The sequence below is a fragment of the Diabrotica undecimpunctata genome, chromosome 9, assembly GCF_040954645.1.
Source record: "Diabrotica undecimpunctata isolate CICGRU chromosome 9, icDiaUnde3, whole genome shotgun sequence".
NCBI classification, from domain to species: Eukaryota; Metazoa; Arthropoda; class Insecta; order Coleoptera; family Chrysomelidae; genus Diabrotica; species Diabrotica undecimpunctata.
In genome coordinates, this window is record NC_092811.1 from 126,165,721 (window position 1) to 126,189,598 (window position 23,878).

A 23,878-nucleotide genomic window follows, 5' to 3' on the forward strand; every position below is an offset into this window, starting at 1 on the left:
AAAGAATGGGGAACGAGGAAACTAATTCTAGTATTCAAAACAGGAGACAAAAAACAGCCAGAAAAGTACAGAGGTATAAACTTGTAAAATACTACGCTAAAACTAACAGCTTAAATTTTACAAGTGCTAATAAATCAGAGGATAAGTTTAGCAGATGAACAACAGGGTTTTCGTAGTGGAAGATCGTGTACAGATGCAATATTCGTTAGAAAGCAAATTACTGAAAAGTCACTAGAGTATAATAGACCATCATTTCTGTGTCTGATTGGCCTAAAGAAAGCGTTTGACAGAGTAAGACTCAAAGATGTAATCCATCTTCTGTATAATAGAGAAGTTTCGCTAAATATTATGAAAACTATCGCAAATATCTACCAAAACAACAAAATGAAAGTCAAAATGGATGGAGAACTTACGCATCCTATAGAAATAGGCAGCGGAATAAGGCAAGGGGATTCATTGAGCACCATGCTCTTCTATTTGATTATGGATGAAATCATCAAAAGCGTTAACAAAGGAAGAGGATACAGAATGGGAAACAAAGAAATAAAAATACTCTGTTACACAGACGATCCAATATTGATAGCCCGAGATAAAGATAGTCTGCAAGATGGTCCACAGATTTATCATAAGAGCAAAAGAATCTTATATGACAATCTCATCTCAGAAAACTAAAACAATAGTAGTTAGCAAAGAACCAACCAGATGTAAAATAGAAATTTATGGCATCAGTATTGAACAATTAATCGAAAAAAATACCTGGGAATTACACTGTCTAGCTATGGAGACCTGGACAAAGAAGTGAGAGATCAAGTACAAAAAGCAAACAGACTGCCAGGATGCCTTAATAGCACTATATGGCGGCGAAACAGACAGATTAACACTCGGATGAAGTCAAGAATTTATAAAGCCAGTGTAAGATCAATAATGACATATCCCTCAGAAACAAGACCCGACACAGCCACAAAGCAAAGACTACTGGAAGCGGCAGAGATGAGAGTACCGAGAAGAGTTACAGTAAATACCCTGAGAAATCGAAAGAGAAGAAAAGACATTAGAAGAAAATGTAACTTACACGTACAGTATATAAATGAATGGACACAAAATACAAAAAAAGAATGGAATAACCAGAACGGAGTAAATAACACGGGTCTTGTGTCGTCAAAATAGCACCACCACTTAGAGATAAGTCACCAATCGGTAGAAGTATCGGACGACCGCGCAGAAGATTGGGTGACAACCTTCCATAGAGGTATTAACCCGCCAATGAACAAGCAGAATTGCCTTTAAAGAAGAAGAAGAAGAAGAAGAGGACGAAGATAAAATTTTGATGACAATGAAAATTTTTTAGCCTCAAATGCTGCATAAAATCACCTAAAAAACGACTCACGTTGTTTGTTTTACTGACATGATATAAAAATAGAAAATAAACTTTGTTTCAAAAAATGTCGACAAGAGACTTTTGACAAACGTCTCAGTTGTGAAAATATTGAAAATGTCAAATAATTGTAAAATTTACGTGTCATGCCAAACAATGTTTGCATTTGTGGTAAACCTCATAGAAACAAACCTATCGTCATCACTGTCACTGCCTGCAAGAACCGACATGTTACCAAACTCGCCCCTGTAATTTTATCAACAATAAGCAGCGAGCGAGAATTGACGTACGATAAACGACTAAAAACGATACCTATTTCAACCCCAAAACTGTCAGAACACTCCAGAAGTAAAATTTCGGCCCCAATTTTATCTAGTGGTAAAATTTTAACTACAACAAGCACTGAAGTTGTAAGTACATTATGTGAATTAATATAAAAATTATAAAAATTTTATCGTGTGATTAAACCCAAGAATAACTAAAAACTATTTGTAGGAAACGGTAATTTTATCAACAATTGACAGCAATCAAGATCTACCGTGCGATAAATGTCTAAAAGTGACACCAATTTCTACTCCAAAACTTTCAGAACCCTCTAAAAACAAAATTTCGTCCCATACTCTGCCTAGTGATAAGATTTTCGATATAACAAGTACTGATATTGTAAGTATAGTTTATGATTTAGTATAAGAATTCTATCTCGTGATTAAAACCATCATCATCATCATCAATGGCGCTACAACTCCTCGTGAGTCTTTGCCGCGTTTACTATTGCCTTCCATGTTTGTCGGTCCTGTGCCAGTAATTCCCATTGTCGCACTCCCATTTTCTCTAGATCTTCTTTGACTGCATCTTTCCACCTTTTTCTAGGCGGCCTACAGACCTTCTTCCCTCTGGCCTTTCCCAGAACACATTGTTAATAAGGCGATTGTCGTTACTCTGTATCACATGCTCAGCCCATCTGAGTCTATTGGCCTTTATATATCTGACTAGATTTTCTTTTCCAAATAGAGACTCTAGCTCGTTATTGTATCTGCCCCTCCATTCGTTTGTCACGCTGTCTCTGCAAGGGCCATATATCATTCGAAGAATTTTACGTTCCCACGCCAGCAATTTATTTATTTCTCTTTTTGTTAGCGTCCATGGTCTTATATATCCGGATTTTTGTGTCTCGTGAAAGAAGTTTTGACTTTATTAGATGTTGCATTGCAAAGAAAGATTTGTTTCCTGCCATTATTCTCGTTTCAACTTCTCGCTCTAATTTGTTGTCACTTGTAATTGTTGCTCCTAGATATTTAAATTCTTTCACCACTTCAAAGTTGTGATCATTTATAGTAATATTTTGCCTTATGCGCCGTCGTTCTTGTTTTGAGACGACCATGTATTTTGTTTTGTCTTCATTTATTTTTAGACCGATGTTTAATGCAGTTTCTTTAAAACTCGAGAAAATATCCTTAATTTCTAATGATGATTGTGCTACTGCGTCTACGTCATCGGCAAAGGCGAGTATGATTTTTGCTCCCCGAGAAGTTATGTCTGGTTGGATTTTTGGATATATTTTTCGCATGACATATTCTAAGGCCAGGTTAAACAGCAATGGGGACAACGGATCTCCCTGTCTCAGTCCAGAATTTCTCAGTTCTGGATTTCTGGAAACAAGTTTCCGGATCTTCTAGTGGGGCTTTCTTTAAACGTTGCACTAAATCGGTTTTTTGCAACAGAGTTAAATGCTCTATCTTCTAATACTCTTCGCCAATCCGTTGCTCTTAAAAACCATTAACCGTAGCAATTGTTTACAAAGATTATTTAAATACCTATTTCTACTGCGGATCTGATCAACATCGTACAGGGCCGTAACCTGCAGTACTTGGGAGTTATATTGAACAATCAAGGCAGATATGAGTTACTCCAATGCATTTTGCAAGGTAAAATTGAAAGAAAAAGGGCCCCAGGACGAAGAAGAATATCCTGGCTTGTTAATCTGAGAGCATGGTATAGAAAGACCTCAACACAGCTATTTCGTATAGCAACCAACAAAGTCATCATAGCCAGAATGATCGCCAACGCTCGGAGCGGACAGGCACCCTAAGAAGAAGAATCCCTTTTTGCTGACACCAAATACACTGATTTATTATCTTTTGTTTATAGTCTTTTTTTATGTACAGTCTTTTTTCAGTATTTCGGTCTTCTAACACTTACTTTTAATTTATTTATACTAACAATACAACTACTTAATTCATTATATATATTTATCTATGAGTTAACGATACGAGTTGTTTGCCAATATAAGAGACTTGTTTGGAATTACGTTCGGTTGTAACAATTCATTGAAGCGAGGATTAATTGGTGTAAAATAGGAGTAAATCCATTGCGCTCCAATGCTCCAGACCATCTTTTTTACCCCATCTAGCACTCTGATTTTACCCCATCTCCTGACAAGGAGACGAAGGTCCAGAAATAACGGAAGAAGAAGTAATGTACACACTAAAAAGAATGAAAAATGGTAAAGCCCCAGGTCCAGATGAAATACCAACGGAAATCCTTAAACTAATAGAAAAAGACTCGATTCACATTTTAGTTAAACTTTTCAATAGCATTTATACATCAGGAAAAATACCACAAGAATGGCTTTTATCCACCTTTGTTACTATACCAAAAAAGATAAATGCCAAACAATGCAGTGATTACCGTACAATCAGTCTGATGAGCCATGTACTGAAAATATTTCTGAAAATTATACACTCTAGAGTACACAGAAAACTGGAAATGGACATCAATAATACCCAGTTTGGATTCCGAAATGGACTTGGAACAAGAGAGGCGTTGTTTGCACTGAACGTTATGTCTCAAAGATGTCTTGACATAAATCAAGATGTATTCATGTATTTCATAGATTACAACAAGGCCTTTGATAAAGTGCGGCATGATCACCTAATCAGACTCCTGACAGAAAAGAATTTAGATAAACGAGACATCCGACTAATAGCAAATATGTACTACAATCAGAAAGCAGTAGTAAGAGTAGAGAATAATACCACTGAAGAAATCGAAATAAAGCGAGGTGTGAGACAAGGGTGTATACTGTCACCAACCCTGTTTAATCTCTATTCCGAAGACGTAATGAATAGAACACTCTCTGAGCAATCCGTAGGTATTAAAATAAATGGTGTTAGATTAAACAATCTGAGATTTGCCGACGACACCGTTCTGATCGCAGAAACACTTGAAGAGCTACAGACATTGGTGAATAAGATAGCAGACTGCAGCGAAGAATATGGACTATCTTTGAACATAAAGAAAACTAAATTTATGGTAATATCGAAATCAACACAAAATGTCCAAAATTTATATTTACACAATGAAATTATCGATCGAGTTAGCAAATACAAATATTTAGGCACTTTTATAAATGAAGACAACGATAGCTCAGCAGAAATCAAAATAAGAATAGAAAAAGCCAGATCCGTATTCACTAAAATGAAGAGAGTGTTCTGCGGAAGAGATTTGAGCCTTGAAATGAAACTTCGCCTGATGAGATGTTACGTACTTTCTGTGCTGTTCTACGGAATGGAGTCATGGACGTTGAAAAAGATTGATACCAAAAAATTAGAGGCATTTGAACTGTGGATGTATCGCAGGAATCCTGAGAATATCATGGACCGAGAGAGTCACAAATGTCGAGGTCTTGAGAAGAATGAATAAAGAAAAGGAAGTCATATTTACGATCAAAAAACGAAAATTGCAATACTTGGGACACATTACAAGAGGTGAAAGATATGACCTGCTTCGAATAATTATGCAAGGGAAAATAGCAGGAAAAAGGTCCATAGGAAGAAGACGAAACTCCTGGCTAAAGAATCTACGGGAATGGTATAGCTGTAGCAGCAACGAATTGTTTCGGTCAGCAGTTTCGAAAATACGTATAGCCCTGATGATCGCCAACCTTCGGAACGAAGATGGCACTTGAAGAAGAAGAAGCACTCTGATGCGCCATAGGGGCACAATTTTCAGCCAAATGCTCTTTATGTGAGAGTCCTGGGTAGTACAACTCAAACATAATTTACTAACCGATTAATGCAGACTAGAGTCAGGCGCTTTATTCCTGCTATCTTTTTGTGACTTATCCGTAAATCTGAAGGATATTTTTGTATATTTTTTATAGGATCTCCTGAAAGAAAAATCTTATTAGTGGGCCTACACCGTGATTGAGACTGTCTGTATTGATAGAGCTACGAACTATCCTCTGGTTTTCCTTTTTGTTTTCTCTCCGGGATATACATTTGTTTTTAATACAAAAAAACAAAATTTGTTTAATTTACTAATGTTTTTATTCAGTATGTGTTGCTTCGGACCTGTGTGCTTCCATCGATGGAATGGGACTCAGTATGGGACTTTTGTGGTTTTCAAGCTCCACAAATTGTGTTCTGGTGTTTTCGGTCATCTTATCGGTCACCCTGACTTGTTGCAGTTCTCTAAATAGAAAACGTTCAGCGACGTATCTAGGTACATTGACTGCTTCTCGTAGGCTGCTATTGTGATCCGCTTAAATCATTTTCTTAGTTGTTTTACAGACGCTTCTTCATGCTATATTAGTATTTGTAATATGATGCTATTAATCTCATCTTTGTTTTCATTCTAGTTTGCTTCTTCTACCAGCGAGTCCTCTTATTGACGCTTTTGCCATGTTGGCTTTTTGTACTGTGGCGTCTACGTGTTTTTTAAAGATTAATGTCTTGTCCATTATTACTCCCAGGTATTTAGCTTTGCTTTTCCATTTCTATGCTGAAATTATTCCTAGCCTGTCTGTTTCTGCTTGGAGTCTGCTACGAATAACTCTTTCCACAATCTTACTGATTGCTAAAGGTTAGCTTATCGGCCTGTAGTTTTGCGGGAACTTGTTGTCCTTTTCTGGCTGCGGAATCATGATGATATTGGCTTTCTTCCATCGATTTGTGAAGAGCCTATATATTAGAATCTCATTTACTATATTGGATAGAATTGCTATGTCTCTCGCCTGTAAGTATTTCAAAGCCATATTTGGTATTTGATCTAGTCCAGGTGCTTTCCATAGCGAACTGTTTTTAATTAGTTCGTTTATGCCCTCCGGTGATGTTGGAGGGATGATCTCGTTTGGTTCCTCGAGTCTTTCTTGTTATTCTTCGATTTCTTCTAGAAAGTCTTCATCTGCGTGATAATTTAGTGTTCACTTTCTCTCGAGAGTCACCCTCATCACCTCGGTTTTTTCTTCAATGGAGTAGACAATTCCATTCTCGCCTTTTATTGGGGGAATGGGTTATCCATCATGTCTTTATATGTTTTGTAGCTTTTAAATTTTCTACATATTTGGCCCTTGCTCCTCCGTATCGTGGACGTAATTGTCCCAATTTCGGCTACGGTGTTTTTGTACTGCCATTTTAACTTCTCTGTTTAGACGGTTTGCCTTGTTTTTGTCCACCTGGTTTCTTGTTCTTTTGGCTCTCTGTTCTTTTCCATTATCTTGTTCTTTATGTTTTGGTTTATGTCCTTAAACCTTCCCCTATCTATTTCTGTTTCATTTTCTGTAGTGCTGCTTCTGAGTGCTTCCTGTATGATGTTTTAAACTCTATTTTCTCTTGCTTTTATTTCTTGTAGGTTATTTATCACTGGAAGGTTGTGTATTTGTCGGTCAGATAGCCAAGCGGGCTAGGCGACCTATTCGCATTCGCTTCACTGTCGAATGGTTCAGTGGATGTGGGTTCGAGCCCCAGCTCGGTGTACAGAAAAATAAAAAAAGGCTAACGCAGCAGTTTAAAATTCTAGATGAATCTGCGGCTTAGACTAGAATATGCTGGTGTCTGATCGGCCTATGGTGAAGCAGCACGGCAAGAGATAAGGGCTTGCGGCTCGGTGATACTCCTCCATAGATCCCTACTGGAAGGGCATGGCGCCTAAATACCGGTATATATATATATATATATATATATATATATATATATATATATATATATATATATATATATATATATATATATAGGTTATGTATTTCAGTGATAAGTCTTTTGTAGTTGGTCTATCTTGTTTTCTTTTTTGTCTGTTTTTCATTGGTACTTTTCTCCCATGTTTCTAACTCCAGTAGTATGGAGTTGTGGTCTGCTGTTCCTTCATTTAACGTTCGAATTTCTATTTGTAGTCTTAGTTTGCTAGCAACTACAATGTTGATCTGGATGTAAAGTCCATTTCCTGGGAAGTGTGTTGGTTGATGTTGATAATGTCCTCGTTGTTATCTATTTAATTGTTTAGTAGTCTTCCGTGTCTGTTCGTAGCTCTGACTGATTCTAAAATCCAAATTGTGCTTTATTTATAGTCCTCCTATTCCTCTAGAAATCTCCAGATCAATCCACAGACATCGTGACGTCAAGGCTTTATAAAATATGTACCTGGGTGTCGACCACGGCGAACCCACGTCGTTGGCAGTATAAAAGGAGCCTATTATTATTAGTTCTGTATGGTTACGATTTGATGATTACATTACATTTTCAACTTAAGTATCTATAGAAAACCGACACAGACTTATCATGCCATACCCTTTTTATTCAATCACGTTATTTTTAAGGGTATTTTAATTATGTAACTTTTATAAAAGATTTTTAGATGAAACTGTTGTGATTCATGATACACAGCCATCTACAGGAATCTAATTTTCCTTGTGGATTAAATTATGTTTCGTGGCCTATTTATGTATAAATAAAAATCTTACATTAATTCAACCGTTAATAGGTTTCAGGTGAATCCACAACTAAGAACGAATCTACAAATGTTTCAGTTTCAGAAGAAAAATGTAAAGACGTTTCAGTTAACGCTCCTTCGACTGCTTTGTTGCAGCTTCCCCTATTGACCCCGAGATATCACGGTCAAGGTTGTGCTTTAGAAGTTTGTGTTTTAGAAAAACATGACTCTAATTGCGAATATAAGAAACTGGAAAACGAAAGTCGCAATTTAATAGATGATAGAGTGGGAAGTTATGAGGTTATTGGTAGAATCAAATACAAGACATGTACAAAAGAAGAAAAAGATTCTCCTAGAAAAAATTGTAGCTGTTGTCCAGCTGATGACATTCCGCCAGAATGTCTTGGTTTGCCCAAAAATGATCCTACAGTTATGTTTGCTTTTTCTAACAATGTGCATAGCTCTAACTTCAATTTGGCTGAATACAAACAGGTATGTATATGTAGTATTATATATGTTTATCTGCATTACTTTATTTATAAACTTCTCATCTATTTTGTGGCGTTTTTTCGCTTTTTTACAACAGGTTTTCTATTAAAGACTATTTTGCTATTTCATTGTATCTTAATATTTTTATTTTTTTATATGTTGTTTCTGTAAGTTCATTAAGTTCATTATATATTCCTTTTATATCTTTATGTTTTCTTTTCCAACCGTCTGTCTTATTGACACCTCCTTATTTAGCTCCATTTACTTCTTTCTGATATAAGTATGTAAGTCAATTGTAAATAATGCTATTAATTAATAAACTAATAGATGAGGATCACGTCGTAGCTGGATCCACGATTTTGGGTAGTTCGTATTCAGAATATGGTAAACAGTAGCTCAAAATTCATCTGCATGGATATAGTTGATTGGTCAAATCCACCATAGAATATACCACAGTGTCTAATTAATTGTGTCAGTTCTCACAGAACTGCAAATGACCAGATGCAGATGGTCGATTAAATTAAATGGACAAAACATACCTTATATTGAGTCTTATAGCAGCAGCGAAGAAAAATAAAAACCAGTGTTAAAAGATCAATGATCATTCATAGCTCAAACTAAGTAGAAAAAAGGTTTCATACCAAAAGCTTCACTTATTTTTAACTTTAAAATAAAGTAAGGTAATTTTAATGATGGCATGAACTTTGCCAACTACAAGAAATGGCTTCAGATCAAACCTATGCTCAATTTATTACCATGTATTTTTGTGGTCCAGTCCAAACAAAAAAAAAATTCGAGGAAGATTAAAATTAAATTCTTCTGTGTAGAAGGAAAAAGAGATGCCACAATGAGTTGAAATTAAAAGAGATAGAAGAGAAGTTTAAAACAAATAGGTCGTTCTATCAAGAAGTTAAAACGATGGGAAAAGGTTATCAAAGCCACTGTAGTTATATGAAAGGTTAAGACTGAAATTTAATTAGCGATCCGACAAAAATAATGACGGAATGGAAAAAGCATTTTAAAGATTTATTAAATAGTGAGGTGGAGCATGAAGCAGTAGACAACTGGACGGTTGGAGAAGATGCGATAGTTGAAAGGCAGCCTACAGAGGAGGAGGTGGTGACAGCAATACAAGAAATGAAAAATAACAGAACTCCTGGTAAAAATGACATATGCAAAGAAATGATCAAGTTTGGTGGAGAACAACTACAAAGAAAAATATACCAGCTACTAGTGCAAGTATGGGAAAAGGAAATAATGCCATCGGAGTGGTATGAGGCCCGCATATGCCCTCTGCATAAAAAAGGAGACAAACTGAAGTGTAACAACTATAGAGGTATAGCCTTACTAGACATGGTATACAAAATCGTGGCGAGAATATTGAGAAATAAACTAAATTGCTATACGGAAATAATCCTACATGAGCATCAGGCCGGCTTTAGAAAGGACAGATCTACTGTAGACCAAATCTTCTCATTAAATGAGATACAAACGACTTGTTATGAAGGTAAAGTTCCCCTGCATGTTTTGTTTGTGGATTTTAGACAAGCATATGATAGAGTTGATAGAGTTAAAATGTATCGAGCAGTGGAACATTTGGGTATACCAAAGAAACTGATCCGGCTAGTTAAAATGACGCTAAATAACTTTACGTGTGAAATTGCTTGGCAGGGTCACATATCAGATTAATTTACGGTTGCAAAATGCTTAAGACAGGGAGATCCTCTATCCACTACATTATTCAACTTAGTGTTAGAAACTGTAATCAGAAAAGAAAATTCAGCATGAAGGTGGAAGAAACGATCATGAAAAATAAGCACCAGTGCTTGGCATTTGCTGACGATCTAACGATCCTAGCAAAAACCGAGAAAAAATTAAGAAGAGTTGTGAAGAAAATCATTGAAGAAGCACAGAAATTCGGATTGGAACTAAATGAAGACAAAACCAAATATATGATCATGGGAGGGACAGAAGGGAAAAAGAAGACTCTAGTGTGAGGTCTATAAGTGGTAAAAGCTGTAGTTTTAAAAAGGTGGACAAATTTGAATACTTGGGTGTATTTTTTGATGAAAATGGAAAAGGGAGCTCGAAGCCAAAAGGGAATAAAAAATTAGGTAGTTTAAGAGCCCTACTGAACTCAAAATACGTTTCTAGATAAGGTAAACTCAGAAGATATAAAACAGTAATTCGACTCACAGTAACATATGCCGGTGAGACATGGACATTAAATAAGAAGGAAGAGGATACTCTGGAAAGATAAGAAAGGAAAATATTGAGACGCATATTCGGAGGACGGAAGACAGAAGATGGTTGGAAGAGAAGAACCAACAATGAATTAATGGCTTTATACAAAGAACCTACCATTACTAAGTTCGTCAAGTCATAAAGAATCAGATGGTTGGAACATGTGGAAAGAATGACAGCAAACTAGTAATAACCACAAAACTAATCAGCCCCAAAAGAAGAGGTAAACCCAAAAGAGGTGGATTAGTAAAGTGGAGGAAGACCTTAAACACGTGAAGCGAATGGAGAATAGAAATATTGTCCATCAGGTCCTTCAGAGCAGTTAAGAATGTTGTATATACATATTTAAGTTAAAGTTTTGTTTAAAATAATTGTAATTAGTTAATATGAGGAATATTTTTTTAAAAATGCCCAAGGGCCTTAACGGCCTGTTGTGCGTAAAAATAAAATAAATAGTCCAAACAAATAACACAAAAATCAAATCGACTTAAATCGTGTTAAAAAAAGAAACGTTAAAGCCATTCCTAAAGCATACTATGAATCAGATCATAAGCTGCTGAAAATAAACTGCAGGCTCAAATTATAGACAACCAGACAAAAAAGCTAAGGGTAAATATTGCGAAAGAATTCCAGATGAAACTTTAAACAGGGCAAATCACAAATCTTGGAAGACACAGATAAAACATGGACTGAAATAAAAAGCGGGATACATTTAAAGGAAAAAGGGTGCAAACCGCATAAAATAAAAGAATAAACACTGAATGTTAGGGAAAACCTTAGAATTAGAAGAATAAAGAAAACTTATGCTATAACAAACCACAAATACAGCAAGCAATACTCAATAAATAGCTGAGCCGAGCATAAAAATAAAATGTATGTGCATCAGAAATAAAAACAATCATAGATAACGTGTGTCAATAACTAAAGCAATATGCAAATGATCATGAAAGTCATAAATTATTGGTGACTTGACATGTAGAGGGTGGTACAACAGTTGTACCACTGTGCAGTACCAGTATTTTCTTTGTGTATTAAAAATAATGAATATTGTTTTGAAAAATTTTATTTTCAGATAAAAAAATTATCATTTTTTATGATATTGTTGGAAACGATCTTTTGTTTTGCTGAGGCATAAAGGAACCTTACAAATGGTACAAGTCTATTCATTACGAATTTTCTGTGCTTTAGTACTACATCGGGCACATCTTCTTCGTGTTGACCGTATTGGCTGGTGGTATGAAGACGTAAATCTTACTTCTTCAGGCAATCTTTTTTGTCGTTTATTTATTGGTACCTCACTACTTTCTTCCGAATTAGCTGCAGTTAATTCCACATATTTCTCCGCCAATAATCCATCTACCACTCTTCTTCGAAAGTCTTTTAGAGATAATTTTTGTAGACCGCGTATCTTATGTAATATGAAGGCGGTTACAACAAAACAGTCTAGAAAGTGAAAAAAAATTCTCATCCACCATTTTTTGCTTTTCCTATCCAACTGGTATGAAGACTTCATTTGGTCAAACCTATCTACGAAATTTATGTTAAGATTATAATCAACCAAAGCCGTAGGTCATGGAACAGACATTTTAGATCCATTTTTTTGCCTTCTTTGTACAGAAGTTGTCTGGGTGGGATCGTGAAAATTAAAAAGAATATGAACAGACCTCCTATTTTTCCCTTTATTCAAAGTTATTCCATCACTACTTGCAAGATTATCGTACTCACCCATGTTTAGTTGCTTATCTTCACGTAATTTTGGCAAATGCTTTCTGTTTGAGATAGCTGTTTCACATGAATAAAATCAGAGGTCTTTTAGTTTTATTTGTAAGTCATAGGAATTAAAGAAATCATCAAATGAAGAAATTTTCATGATATATGGCTATTATATAAAGTTTTTTGTCGCCTCCATTATTCTGCTTACATCTCTATTTAGATTAATGTTGGTTTTCGCTATAGCTGTCAAATCCTGAGCACTGACACTGACGGTTTCTAAATTTTTCATTTATGTATGTTGACTTTTTTTTACTTATTATTTTTAAAGCTAGATTAAATACCATTGTTAGAAAGAATGTTACTGTATTTCATATAATGCTATTATGTATACGTCTAGAAAATTAAACTGAACTCAATAATTTTTTTTTAGATGCAATTGAAAATATCTGAAAATATATCAGATACTACAAGTAAATCTAGTAGTTTTTTCAAGTACTTTAAGAAGAATAATTCCAAAGAAAATAAACGCGCAGCAACTTGTCAACTTAAAAAAAGACCCAAGAATACAGAAGTGAATAATTTTTGTGGATATTCTGAAGTGGAACAGTTGTATTTTCACGGAAAATGTTGCAACAAATGTGTACAAAATGATCAAAGTCTTAATCGCAAGTGGTACCGTTCTTTATTCTCTTATATTCGTAGAATCTGTAAAAAAAGTCCAAAGTCTGAAAATAAATTTAAAAAAGTCTCTCATTTGAAATAAATTCATATGCTTAGCTTATTTTAGTTGTGAACGAGTTGATTGCATACAATAACAGGCAAGACGTACAGATCGTAGAAGCAAATCAAATTTTTGTTTATACTTCTCATTCTACCCTACTTTTTTGCTTGTTTGCACAAGCAAAATAAAATAATATCACGTAGAGACGAGTTAATACAGGTCATCGAAGAGTTTTATGAGGAATTATATGAAAGTAGACGAGAACAGGAATACAAACAGCAATTTCAAAGAAGAATATTAATCAAGGTTCCGAACTAATGCCAGAGATAAAGGTAGATGAGATTCAAACATTAAGAAAAATGAAAAATAACAAAGCCCCAGGAGAGGATGGAATTGTACTAGAGGCTACCGTAAATCGAGGAGATATGCTATTAAATATATTAAGGAAACTGTTTAATCTATGTTTTTAGCAAAGAGAGGTGTCCAAAGGATGAAACAATGCTATAACCGTCCTTCTGCATAAAAAAAGGAGATAGAACGGACCTACAAAATTATAGACCTCTTAACCTGTTGAACTATATATACAAGCTCTTCGCTAGGTTAGTGACATCAAGATTGGAGAAAAAATTAGATTTCTACCAACCGAGAGAGTAGAGCAGGATTCCGATCAAATTATGGTACCAATGATTACCTTCATACAGTAAAGACACTCATTGAAAAATCTAAAGAATGCAACAAACCTCTTGTCCTTAGTTTCATAGATTTTGATGACCCATTCGACACGATCGAAATAGACAGCCTTATAGAAGCAATAAATGACATTGCAATGATTTGTGCCCTCCAAATAAAATTTGGCAGGACCCTGGTCTACCTGGCCTGTCGGCTATACGACCGTTAACGAATCCACTGCCCCTATGTGTCCAACACCAAAGTGAAGGTGCCATGCCACGTATACAAGAAACGTTTCATGGGGCTCCACCTTCCCCGTAGTACCTGTGTTGCTATTACCTCACCTACCCGTTATCCCACCCACGGGCGGATAGGCTAAGCAGGCAGAGGAATTTCCACCTCGCAAGTAGACAGGTCGCCGCCGAGGATCTCTCCTCTTTTGGAATGAGAGTAGAGTGGTCCCACGAGAGTCTCGTCTCGGATACTAGGAATGTAGACCGGTTACCATGTCGCCTAAGCGACCGTGTGCGTTTCTACAAACCCGATACCTCAGGCGACGGCTCTCCACCTCTCGATTCCTATCCATTAGTCGCCTCTTACGACAGGCAGGGCTTTCTGACCTCGGCCGTATTTTTATCTCCGCGAGCCGAACGGAAGCAATAAATGACAGCAGGATTGACCATAGGTATAGTGAACTTTTTTACAATATTTAGAAAAATGCCACTATGACTGTTAAGATACTCGATAAAACCCGGCCAATAAAAATAAAAGATGGGATAAGGCAAGGACATAAATTGTCAGCGAAATTATTCATAACGGCATTAGAGTATGCCTTTAAATTGGTCAATTGGGACCACAGAGGAGTAACAATAGACGGCGAAAAGTTTATGACAAATATGATCTCCAAAAACCATTTAACTATTCAAGACAAAGTGGTAGAACTGGTGGAGAAATATACGCACTTAGGGCCAACATATCAATTAGTCTCAAAAGAAAAGTATTTGACCAATGCGTATTATCGGTCCTGACCTATGGGGTGGAAACTAATACTCTAACCAAGACTATATCTTCAAAATTGAGAGTGACACAGAGACGAATGGAACGGTTTATGCTGTGAATAACGTTGGGGGACCAAATAAGAAACGAAGATCTACGAAAAAGGACGAGTATTGCTAATGTTGTGGAATGCACAGCGGAACTGAAATGAAACTGGGCAGGCTATGTAGTGGGATTGCACGACTCACGATTGACGAGCAAAATTACCAATAGCAGACAAACGTAGTAGAGGAATACCACCTACACGTTGGGCTGACGACGTCAGGCGTATCACCAAAAATTGTCCAACAATGGACGTGATAAATAAAGGCTGGATGATGGTGATGATGATGATGATGATGACCCTACTTTTAATTGTCATTAATCTGTTACGTGGATTATAATACTGTAACATTTTTTTTAATTAATATATTAAATTAATTTTAATTCCTTTTACCCATGTGGATGATACGTTGATGGTCGTGTTTACGATCAGAAATTTTTATTGGAAAACTACCGAAATATGACTGAAGAATCAACCTTAGTATTTATTTAAAGACGCCGGTCTGGCGAATCCTTAGTTAATCCTTTTTCCGGGTCCTTTGTCATAAATTCGGTAATTGTCGTCGAACGCCCGTTGTAATGTTTTTCGGGAAAAACCTAATCTAGGAGATTTGATATTTCATCACGTTTGTAGGTAGAAGGATACCGTTATGTTCAATGTTAGTGAGAACTTTTTACCTTCTTAGAAATAGATATAGGCTGGCCTATCATTTTTGGGAGGAAGATACCCTCACCTTTTCTTGGGTAGCTTGGTAAAATTTTAGAGGAACCAAGACACTTATCGGTGGGCATTCGTCGAGTTAAGACGCCTAACTCACATTATCCTATCTGCTACCTTACCGTCTCTGTGCATTTTCTTTATAAGTGTGTACACACTTGTTTATTAGAGTTTTTTTCATCTTACACTATATTAGTTTAAGTATAGTTGTAAAGCACCTTTAAGGGTAATTAAATTCAGTGTTTAATACCAGTACAGTATTAACTTCAGTGACTTAATGCAGCAGTCGCCAGGAATTACTGTAAGTTAACATAATCTTAATATCTCCACCTATCTGGGCAAGTAACATGGTATGGAATCATATCATCTTCCATTATCTGGACGTATCTCAAATTCATACATGTCTTCAAATGTAGTTGAGAGTAGCTACTGAATTTTGCAGTCAATTAAAGAACATTCTATATTTTTTTGTTACGAACCAAATAATCGACTTAACCAAGTACGGTTTGGTTAAATTTTTATGTTTTCATTTCTGTAATCTTTCTGTATTTTTGTAAATTTAGATTTTATTAATTTTTGTTATCTTTTGTGTTTGTTATAATTTTTTATTTATTTTTTTGCTGTAATATCTCGAGATACGCCCAAACTTTATTTCTGCATGATTGTGTTATACTTATATCTTTGTAAAGGTATTTTCTAATTATATTTCTGCTATTTTTTTATATGTATACCTACCACCATTTCATAGTTGTTTGTGTATTTTTATTACTTGTGTTGCATTCAGCAGCGTCGTAATTTTGTTGTTGTTTAATATATTGTTATTGTTTTATGTATGTATTTTAATTGTCGACTCCTAATAAAGTTCTCTGATATATTTGCTTTTTACCTTTAAATATAACTATACCTTTGACCAGTAGAAAGATCAGGCTTAAGTTTCGTAGGTAAGTAAGTGTAATACCTTATATATTTATTTTTTGTTTATGTAGAGTGTTGACCAAATTTATTCAATAATTAACTGTGATATCTTTTCGTGGGTTTGATCTCTGAACCTAAATATCTTTCCTTATCTCTTTTCTTTTCTAAGGTTTCTTAATTTTCTCCTTAAACCCCAAAAAATTAAGTGGTGCCCTGTTCCCTATCTTATCTTATCTTTGGTAATTTTACTCATCTATCTGTTAGTTTATTTCTGTATCTTTTCCAATATCTCTTATCGTATCTTTACTTATTTCGTCCGTTGGACCCATTCCTGGTTCCAAAAGCTAGTTTCGAACCCACGACTCGCTCTCCACCAACCATCTGGCTGCCGTCCGCAGTGTCTCTATTGGTGACCTTTCTAGCACCATCAAAAAAAGGTTTCCGAGGTTACAATACCACGGGTTTATCTTTCCTCCACATTTCCCAATCCCAGGAACGCCTATAGTGGCGTCAATTTGGTCCATAAGACTACCTCTTCGAACATTATACTCAAAAGCGTCTCATTGTATTTGCATTAAATTGAATTTGAATATTTATGTCTTAAAATATTCACCAAATTCTGTTTATTTGTTCTGTCTGTTTGTTTGTTCAATGAAGGGCGGTAGATAGTTAATATGCAAAGTTATGTGTTGCAGGCTTAAGAGGAAAACCCAAAATGTATAATTTGTGCATTTCATAAAAAATAAATAACTAGAATTTTGAGTTTAATTAAAATGCTACATCCTGATTGATTGAAAGAGAGAAAGTCGGAAAGGGGGTTTTGTGGTTAGAAACTTATTTAAAGTAGGGAAAGATCATATGTTCCTATGCCGTCAAACAAATAAGATCAAAGTCGAATGAGTTTATATATCGAAAGGTTTTTTTTTAAATGTTAAGTAGGTGTTGAGAAAGAAATATTCTCATTTTTCGAAAGTATTTAATTTAAAAGATAAGTGGAAGCAGTTTTGGTTTTATGTACGCTGATTGAGACTAGGGTAGCAGGTGTGATAGCAACAGCATCTGTAAGTACAACCAATTTATACTTGGATTGGGAGATCTCAGTATACAGAGGGTAAAGGAGTTTGTTTCGGTACGAGAGATCTATGTTAGGTTTTGGGGGCAGATCTAAGAGAGGCGGTTAGCGAACGTGTTCTACACGAAAATCCAGAGCGTGATTTTGAATAATCACACACAGAGGATTTTTGAAACGGAATCGTTCACAAAATTTTATAAAAAAATTTTAATTGTTTATAAGCTCATAAAGTTCGTATAGGAAATTAATTCAGGGTAAATTTGTATACAAATAATGGCATACGCTGCTGATATCGTCATAATTAGAAGAACCCAAAATGAAGCAGTGGAGGCTTTCACACGTATCAAAAATGCCGCAGAAAACATCGGACTTCTGATTAACATCCAGAAAACTAAATATATGCCGGCCATATCAAGAATTCAACAAAATAACTTAGAGGTGCAACACGAAACGATAGAAATAGTAGAAGAATTCTGCTACTTAGGATCACTAGTAGACTACAAAAATAACACATCCAACGAGATAAAAAAAAGAATATGCGTGGCTAATCGCTGTTATTTTGGCCTGGGCCCTCAACTAAGAGCGAGAAGTATGTTAATAGCAACAAAGTGCAAACTTTATAAAACAATAATACGCCCAATGCTCACATACGGATCGGAAACATGGGCAATGACGACCCGAGATGAAGAGTTACTGCGAGTCTTTGAAAGAAAAGTATTGAGGACCATATATGGCGAAGTAAACGAACAGGGTCTGTGGAGAAGGCGATATAACTTTGAACTCTATAGACTTTTTGATGATGCAGATATTGTGAAGACCATCAAAATCAACCGCCTAAGGTGGGTGGGCCACGTTATGCGGATGGATGAGAGTGATCCCACTAAAATAACTATGCTAAACAGGCCGGTCGGAAGAAGAAGAAGGGGGCGACCTAAACTCAGATATCTGGACGATGTACAGGAAGATCTGAGGGAGATTGGAGTGAGGGGCTGGAGAAGACAGGTACTCGATAGGGAAGGATGGAATAATATTTTGAAGCAGGCCAAGGCTCACGAAGGGCTGTAGCGCCAACTGATAATGATTACATTTGTACTGCGCAGTTTCTTTTTTTTTTTTAATTTGTCAGATTAGGGCGTAGCGATATTCATTTTTGGTTAATTTTTTTCTATATATAATGAAATTTTGCAAGGTATTTGATCTAATATATTTGAATAATGTTTATTTAACATTTCTTTTATTTTTCTTGTACTCCCGTTGCATATTTTAACACTAATACAAGGTAAAGGTGTTTTAGAACCCAGAGAAAACCCTGAGATAACATGTAAACAAGAAAATTAAAATTTGGCGTCAGTAACTAGAAATTTTGAGATATATTAGAATAGAATATTAATTTAATTAATTCTTCTTCTTATTCGTATGTTTGGCCTTACGGCCTGTTGTTTCCGGTCTGATTTAGCAGTATTTGCGATTTTGACTGCCTACGATCTCTCCATCTTTTAGGAAGTCTCCCTGTGGTCCTTTACCTTCTGGTTTTCCATCTCTTACTATTCGGGCAAGTCTCTCTCTTCCCATTTTTTTAATGTGTTGGTTTCATTCTCGTTTTCTTTGGCGTCCTCATCTGACAATATTACGTACTTTTTCTGAATCCGATATCTGAATCAATTAACAAATTTCTGCGGAATTGTATACGCAATTTCGTATCAAGGCTGGGCGACCGTTTTAAAACTTTGATTTATGAGGGTTCGCTTACTGTGGACACCCCTTAGAATTTTTAGGTACGGATTTTTATCCTTAAAGAGGCTTACAAATTATTTTACTATTTTACTCCTCTAGCATTAATTACATCATACTCAAACGGTAAGTACTTTTTCTTATTACTGATCACATTAATGAGTTACGCCAGGTATTTTCGTGATATTTAAATTATTTGCTAATTTGTTCACAATTCAAATATATTGCATTTTTTTTGGTTATTATTCTAATCATTTAACCAGCGACCCCAATAAGTTTTACATACAACAAATTGCATAATTTTTAATTTTATATTTATCATAAGTAACTCCTAATTACATGAGAAACCGCTCTCGTTCATATATATAATTCTTTGAATAGACAATGAAGCCGACTTTATTTAGTAACATGACAATTACTCAAAATACACTACAGCATACATAATACGAAATAAACCAATCAGTTGCATTAATATATGGGTCATTATGTTAATAAACTGATACTAACTTGCAAAAGTTCATCCTCTTTCATAAAACCTTTAAGCGGATAAGCCCAACCTTCGCTTAGAACCTGCAACCATTGCAGATCTACTACTCCTATGTCCAATCGAGGTAAGTTTTTTGCTTCAGCCAAAGTTTCTTGTAGCTTATGCTTAGGTACGAATAGTTCTGGAACAGTGACATTTTGGTTTGTTGATATATTTTCGTTTCCGTTGCAGTGTAGATGAGAGTCGGTTACCAGTTTAGGTAAGGTGCCCTGTAAAGGAATTGTAAGTATAGTACAACCAAAATGTGTAAAAATTGATATATATATATATATATATATATATATATATATATATAAATATATATATATATATATATATATTTCCTTTATAAAAGATATATTATTATAAAAACCCTATCGGGCTACATCACAGAACGTTTACGGAATAACTATTCCATCATGAGTGCTATCCTAATATAAGTATAACTACTGTAATTAAAGCAAACGTAAAAGTTAAAATTTTGACCAAGGTTATAACAAAAATGTGGTTAATACTTATTGGATTTAACTCCTTAAAGGTTATTACAAAAACTTGTTGGAGCAATAAACATAAAAAAATCATCATCATCATTGGTGCTACAGCCCTATAAAAGAGCCTCGACCTTCCCAAGTCCATTACGCCAGTCAGTTCTATCCATTGCGAACTGTTGCCAGTTTGCTGTGCCTATTTGTCTACCATCCTCATCTACACCATCCCTCCATCTGAGTTTTGGTCTACCCCTATTTCTACTTCCCACAGGTTGTGACATAAGGATTCTTCTAGGAGGGTTGTTCTGCTGTGATCTTGCCAGATGTCCTGCCCATCTTAGTCTTCCTATTTTTATAAAGGATACTACGTCTTTACCACCAAATATATGTTTATATCTGTGATATATCTCGTAGTTGTACCTTCTTCTCCAAACACCATTTTCACAGATACCACCAAATATTCTTCTCAGGATCCTTCGTTCAAATATAAGCAGGAGATTTTCATCTGCCTTGGAAATGGTCCATGTCTCCGACCCATATGTCAACACTGGTTGTATAAGGATTTTGTATATGGTTATTTTTGTTTTTTGGCTTAAGTTTCTGCTTCTCATATGTCTACTCAGTCCAAAATAGCATTTGTTTGCTAGGATTACTCTTCGCTTGATTTCTTCCGTCATGACGTTCTCCTTCGTGATCAGGAAGCCTATGTGAATTTGTCCACCACTTCAAAGGTAGAATTATCAACCGTGAATTGGTGGCCGATGTTTCTGGCTCTATTGTTGGGTGTTGATGCCATTATCTTAGTTTTATTTTCATTTACTTGCAGGCCCATATTTTTTGAGGCGTTTGACAAGGTGGTATACATTTCTTCTAGCTTGCGTGTTGTGCGGGCAACTAGATCAACATTTTGTTGATTTCGCTGCTGTCTATTTGGGCATCCCTGACCGCCTTTTCCAAAGCTATGTTGAAAAGGAGACACGCCAGCGCATCTCCCTGTCGCAGCCCAACATGCGTTTCATATGCCTGTGATTGTTCGCCCTGTATTTCGACTTTGCAAACAACTTTACGCATTGTAGCCTTAACCAATCTTATCAGTTTTTCGGAGATGTGGAATTCATCCATGGCTTCATACAATTTATTTCTTAGGACACTATCATAGGCCGATTTAAAATCTACGAAAAGATGGTATGTGTCGATATTGAATTCATTGGTTTTTTCCAGTATTTGCCTTAGCACAAAGATCTGGTCTGTTGTTGATCGACCAGGCCTAAAACCACTTTGATATTCGCCAAGAAGCTCCTCTGAATATTCACGTAGGTGACCATATAAAATACTCGAAAATATTTTGTATGCTGTATTAAGGAGGGTTATTCCCCTATAGTTTCTTAATTCATCGCCCTTTTTGTGTAGCGGGCAAACGATCCCAATACACCACTCTTCTGGGATTTATTCCTCATTCCAGGCTCTCAGTATAATTTTATATATATGATTAGTCATAGTAGCACCTCCACATTTAATAAGTTCCGCGGGTATACCATCACTTCCTGGAGATTTATTATTTTTTAGGTGTTTTATTGCATCCCGTATTTCCTGAATTGATGGAGGCTCCAATGGTGTATTGTTGTTTGCTCCTGGGGGTGGTTGATTTGGATCTTCTACTTCGATAGTAAGCAGTTCTTTATAGTGTTCCAGCCACCTTTTCAATACTTTTTCTTTTGTATTGAGTATATGCCCCTCCTTATCCCTTACATAGTCCGATCCTTGGTTTAAATTCTTTTCTTGCATTATTTAGATTTTTATAGAATTTTCTTCTTTGATTTCCCTTTTTTAATGCCTCAAGTTCTTCCAATATTCTATTTTCATAAGTTCGCTTTTTTCTCCGATGGATGTACTTCTCTTCTCTTCTGAGATCTTTATATTTTTGTTCTTTTTCTCGGGTTCTTCTTTGCTGCATCAGTTTATATGCATTGTTCTTTCTTCTTGTAATGTCCTCGCACTCAGCATCGATCCACTCATTGCGTGGTGGTGGTCTTTGCGGCCCTAGAATGTTATTTGCTGCGTCTTTAATGTAATTTTTACACGTTTGCCATTGTTCACTAATTGTTAGATTCTCTACATAAAAAAATAGGCATGAATAATAACAAAAGTTACATAAAATAGTCTTTAACGCCCTTAACTTACACATACATTTTTGTTGAAAAATATTTTTTTAAATTTATTCGAATTGTTTATTAGAACGTTGTTTATTTGATAACGAAAAATGAGATTGTTTTCGTTACCTTAGATTAGTTTTTAAAATCTCATTTTGTTCTTTTTTGTCTATATTTTCAAGATATGTAAATTGAAATACCATTTTTAAAATTAGAACCCCCTAAAATTAAGTTTAAATAATGACCTAATTTGTTTAAAAAGTTTTCGTTAATATCTTTAGAAATAAATATGAAATGTTGCGATTTCGATACTTGTTTAGCTTGCAATTTTTCGCATATTTAAAAAAAATTGATCTAGGACCATTTGTGACCGTGGTAACCATTTTTTTTTTTATTAAATAATAAAAAACTGTCCGAATATACCATTCAATACTTATACTTGAGAATTACTATTATAAAAATTAAAAACAGTTTATTTTTTATTATAAATAACGATTTAAAAAGTGAGAGTTTCAAAGAATTCTAAATATGAAAAATGTTGGGGAGAATGAACTCGGAAATCGGAACTTCAAATTGAATTCTTCTGAAAATTTTACGATATCTCCCATTGAATTGAAGGAAGTACTGGGTCAATTTTAATGTTTTTTTAATCTGGTTTATCTCGAGAAAATAATAATAAATGCGAGGTCAGGATTTAAACTGATACTTTTGACATTAATCCATATTTTCATACCAAAGCTTCAATTTTTTCAAGGATTCGTTCTGAAACGAACTACTTTACATTTTACTATTTATTTATTATTATATTTATACAAGATCAAGCGCTGACTGAGGAAAGTTTTGATCCGACTTCCGACTCCTCCATTGACGCTGCCACTCCGCGCCAGTCGGAAGTTGGACCTTCGAATCGTCCTTCTAAATGTTCCGACTTGTAAAACTAGATTTTTAACAATCCACCAAGCCCACTCACGGTCCGATATCAGATCCAACTTCGGAGGTTGGACCACAAGTCGGACTAAATATCGGAACGTGAATGCCCTGCTTAAAGCTTGGCATTAAGACTTGCGGTCCCACTTAGTAGGACTACTAGTTAGATATTCGTCTCCACTCACGCTCCGACTGGCTATGCAACTAGCGGTCCAACTTCAGTTCTAATTTGTTTTTATGACGGTGTACATCGCTTAACCAAAAAATGTATCGAGTAAACACTACGCAAAATATAATTAGGAGGAGCAGCATTGTGCTTGTTATCCTTATCATTTGA

General features: G+C 35.5%; 2 protein-coding genes across 3 annotated transcripts in view; one reads left to right on the forward strand and one right to left on the reverse strand.

Annotated features, from left to right (window-relative positions):
• Positions 1 to 23,878, reverse strand: part of LOC140451414 (bifunctional 3'-phosphoadenosine 5'-phosphosulfate synthase-like) — a 48,318-nt gene that overhangs the window by 11,445 nt on the left and 12,995 nt on the right. For both annotated transcript variants that reach the window (XM_072545203.1, XM_072545204.1), the window contains exon 4: positions 19,958 to 20,206. In XM_072545203.1, coding sequence (XP_072401304.1) covers positions 19,958 to 20,206 — 249 coding nt within the window. The remainder of the gene's footprint in view (positions 1 to 19,957; positions 20,207 to 23,878) is intronic.
• Positions 1,450 to 13,289, forward strand: LOC140449949 (uncharacterized). Its single transcript, XM_072543367.1, has 4 exons — positions 1,450 to 1,785; positions 1,871 to 2,038; positions 8,132 to 8,572; positions 12,957 to 13,289. The coding sequence occupies exons 1-4, from the start codon at positions 1,522 to 1,524 to the stop codon at positions 13,287 to 13,289; spliced, it is 1,206 nt and encodes a 401-aa protein (XP_072399468.1). The 5' UTR covers positions 1,450 to 1,521.

What these genes read in the sequence shown, in the direction of transcription:
- LOC140449949 (XM_072543367.1), top strand. Translation starts at nt 1,522, where the DNA reads ATGCCAAACAATGTTTGCATTTGTGGTAAACCTCATAGAAACAAACCT. An exon ending in ATATAACAAGTACTGATATT is followed by an intron (nt 2,039 to 8,131) that starts GTAAGTATAGTT and finishes AACCGTTAATAG; the next exon opens with GTTTCAGGTGAATCCACAAC. An exon ending in ATTTGGCTGAATACAAACAG is followed by an intron (nt 8,573 to 12,956) that starts GTATGTATATGT and finishes ATTTTTTTTTAG; the next exon opens with ATGCAATTGAAAATATCTGA.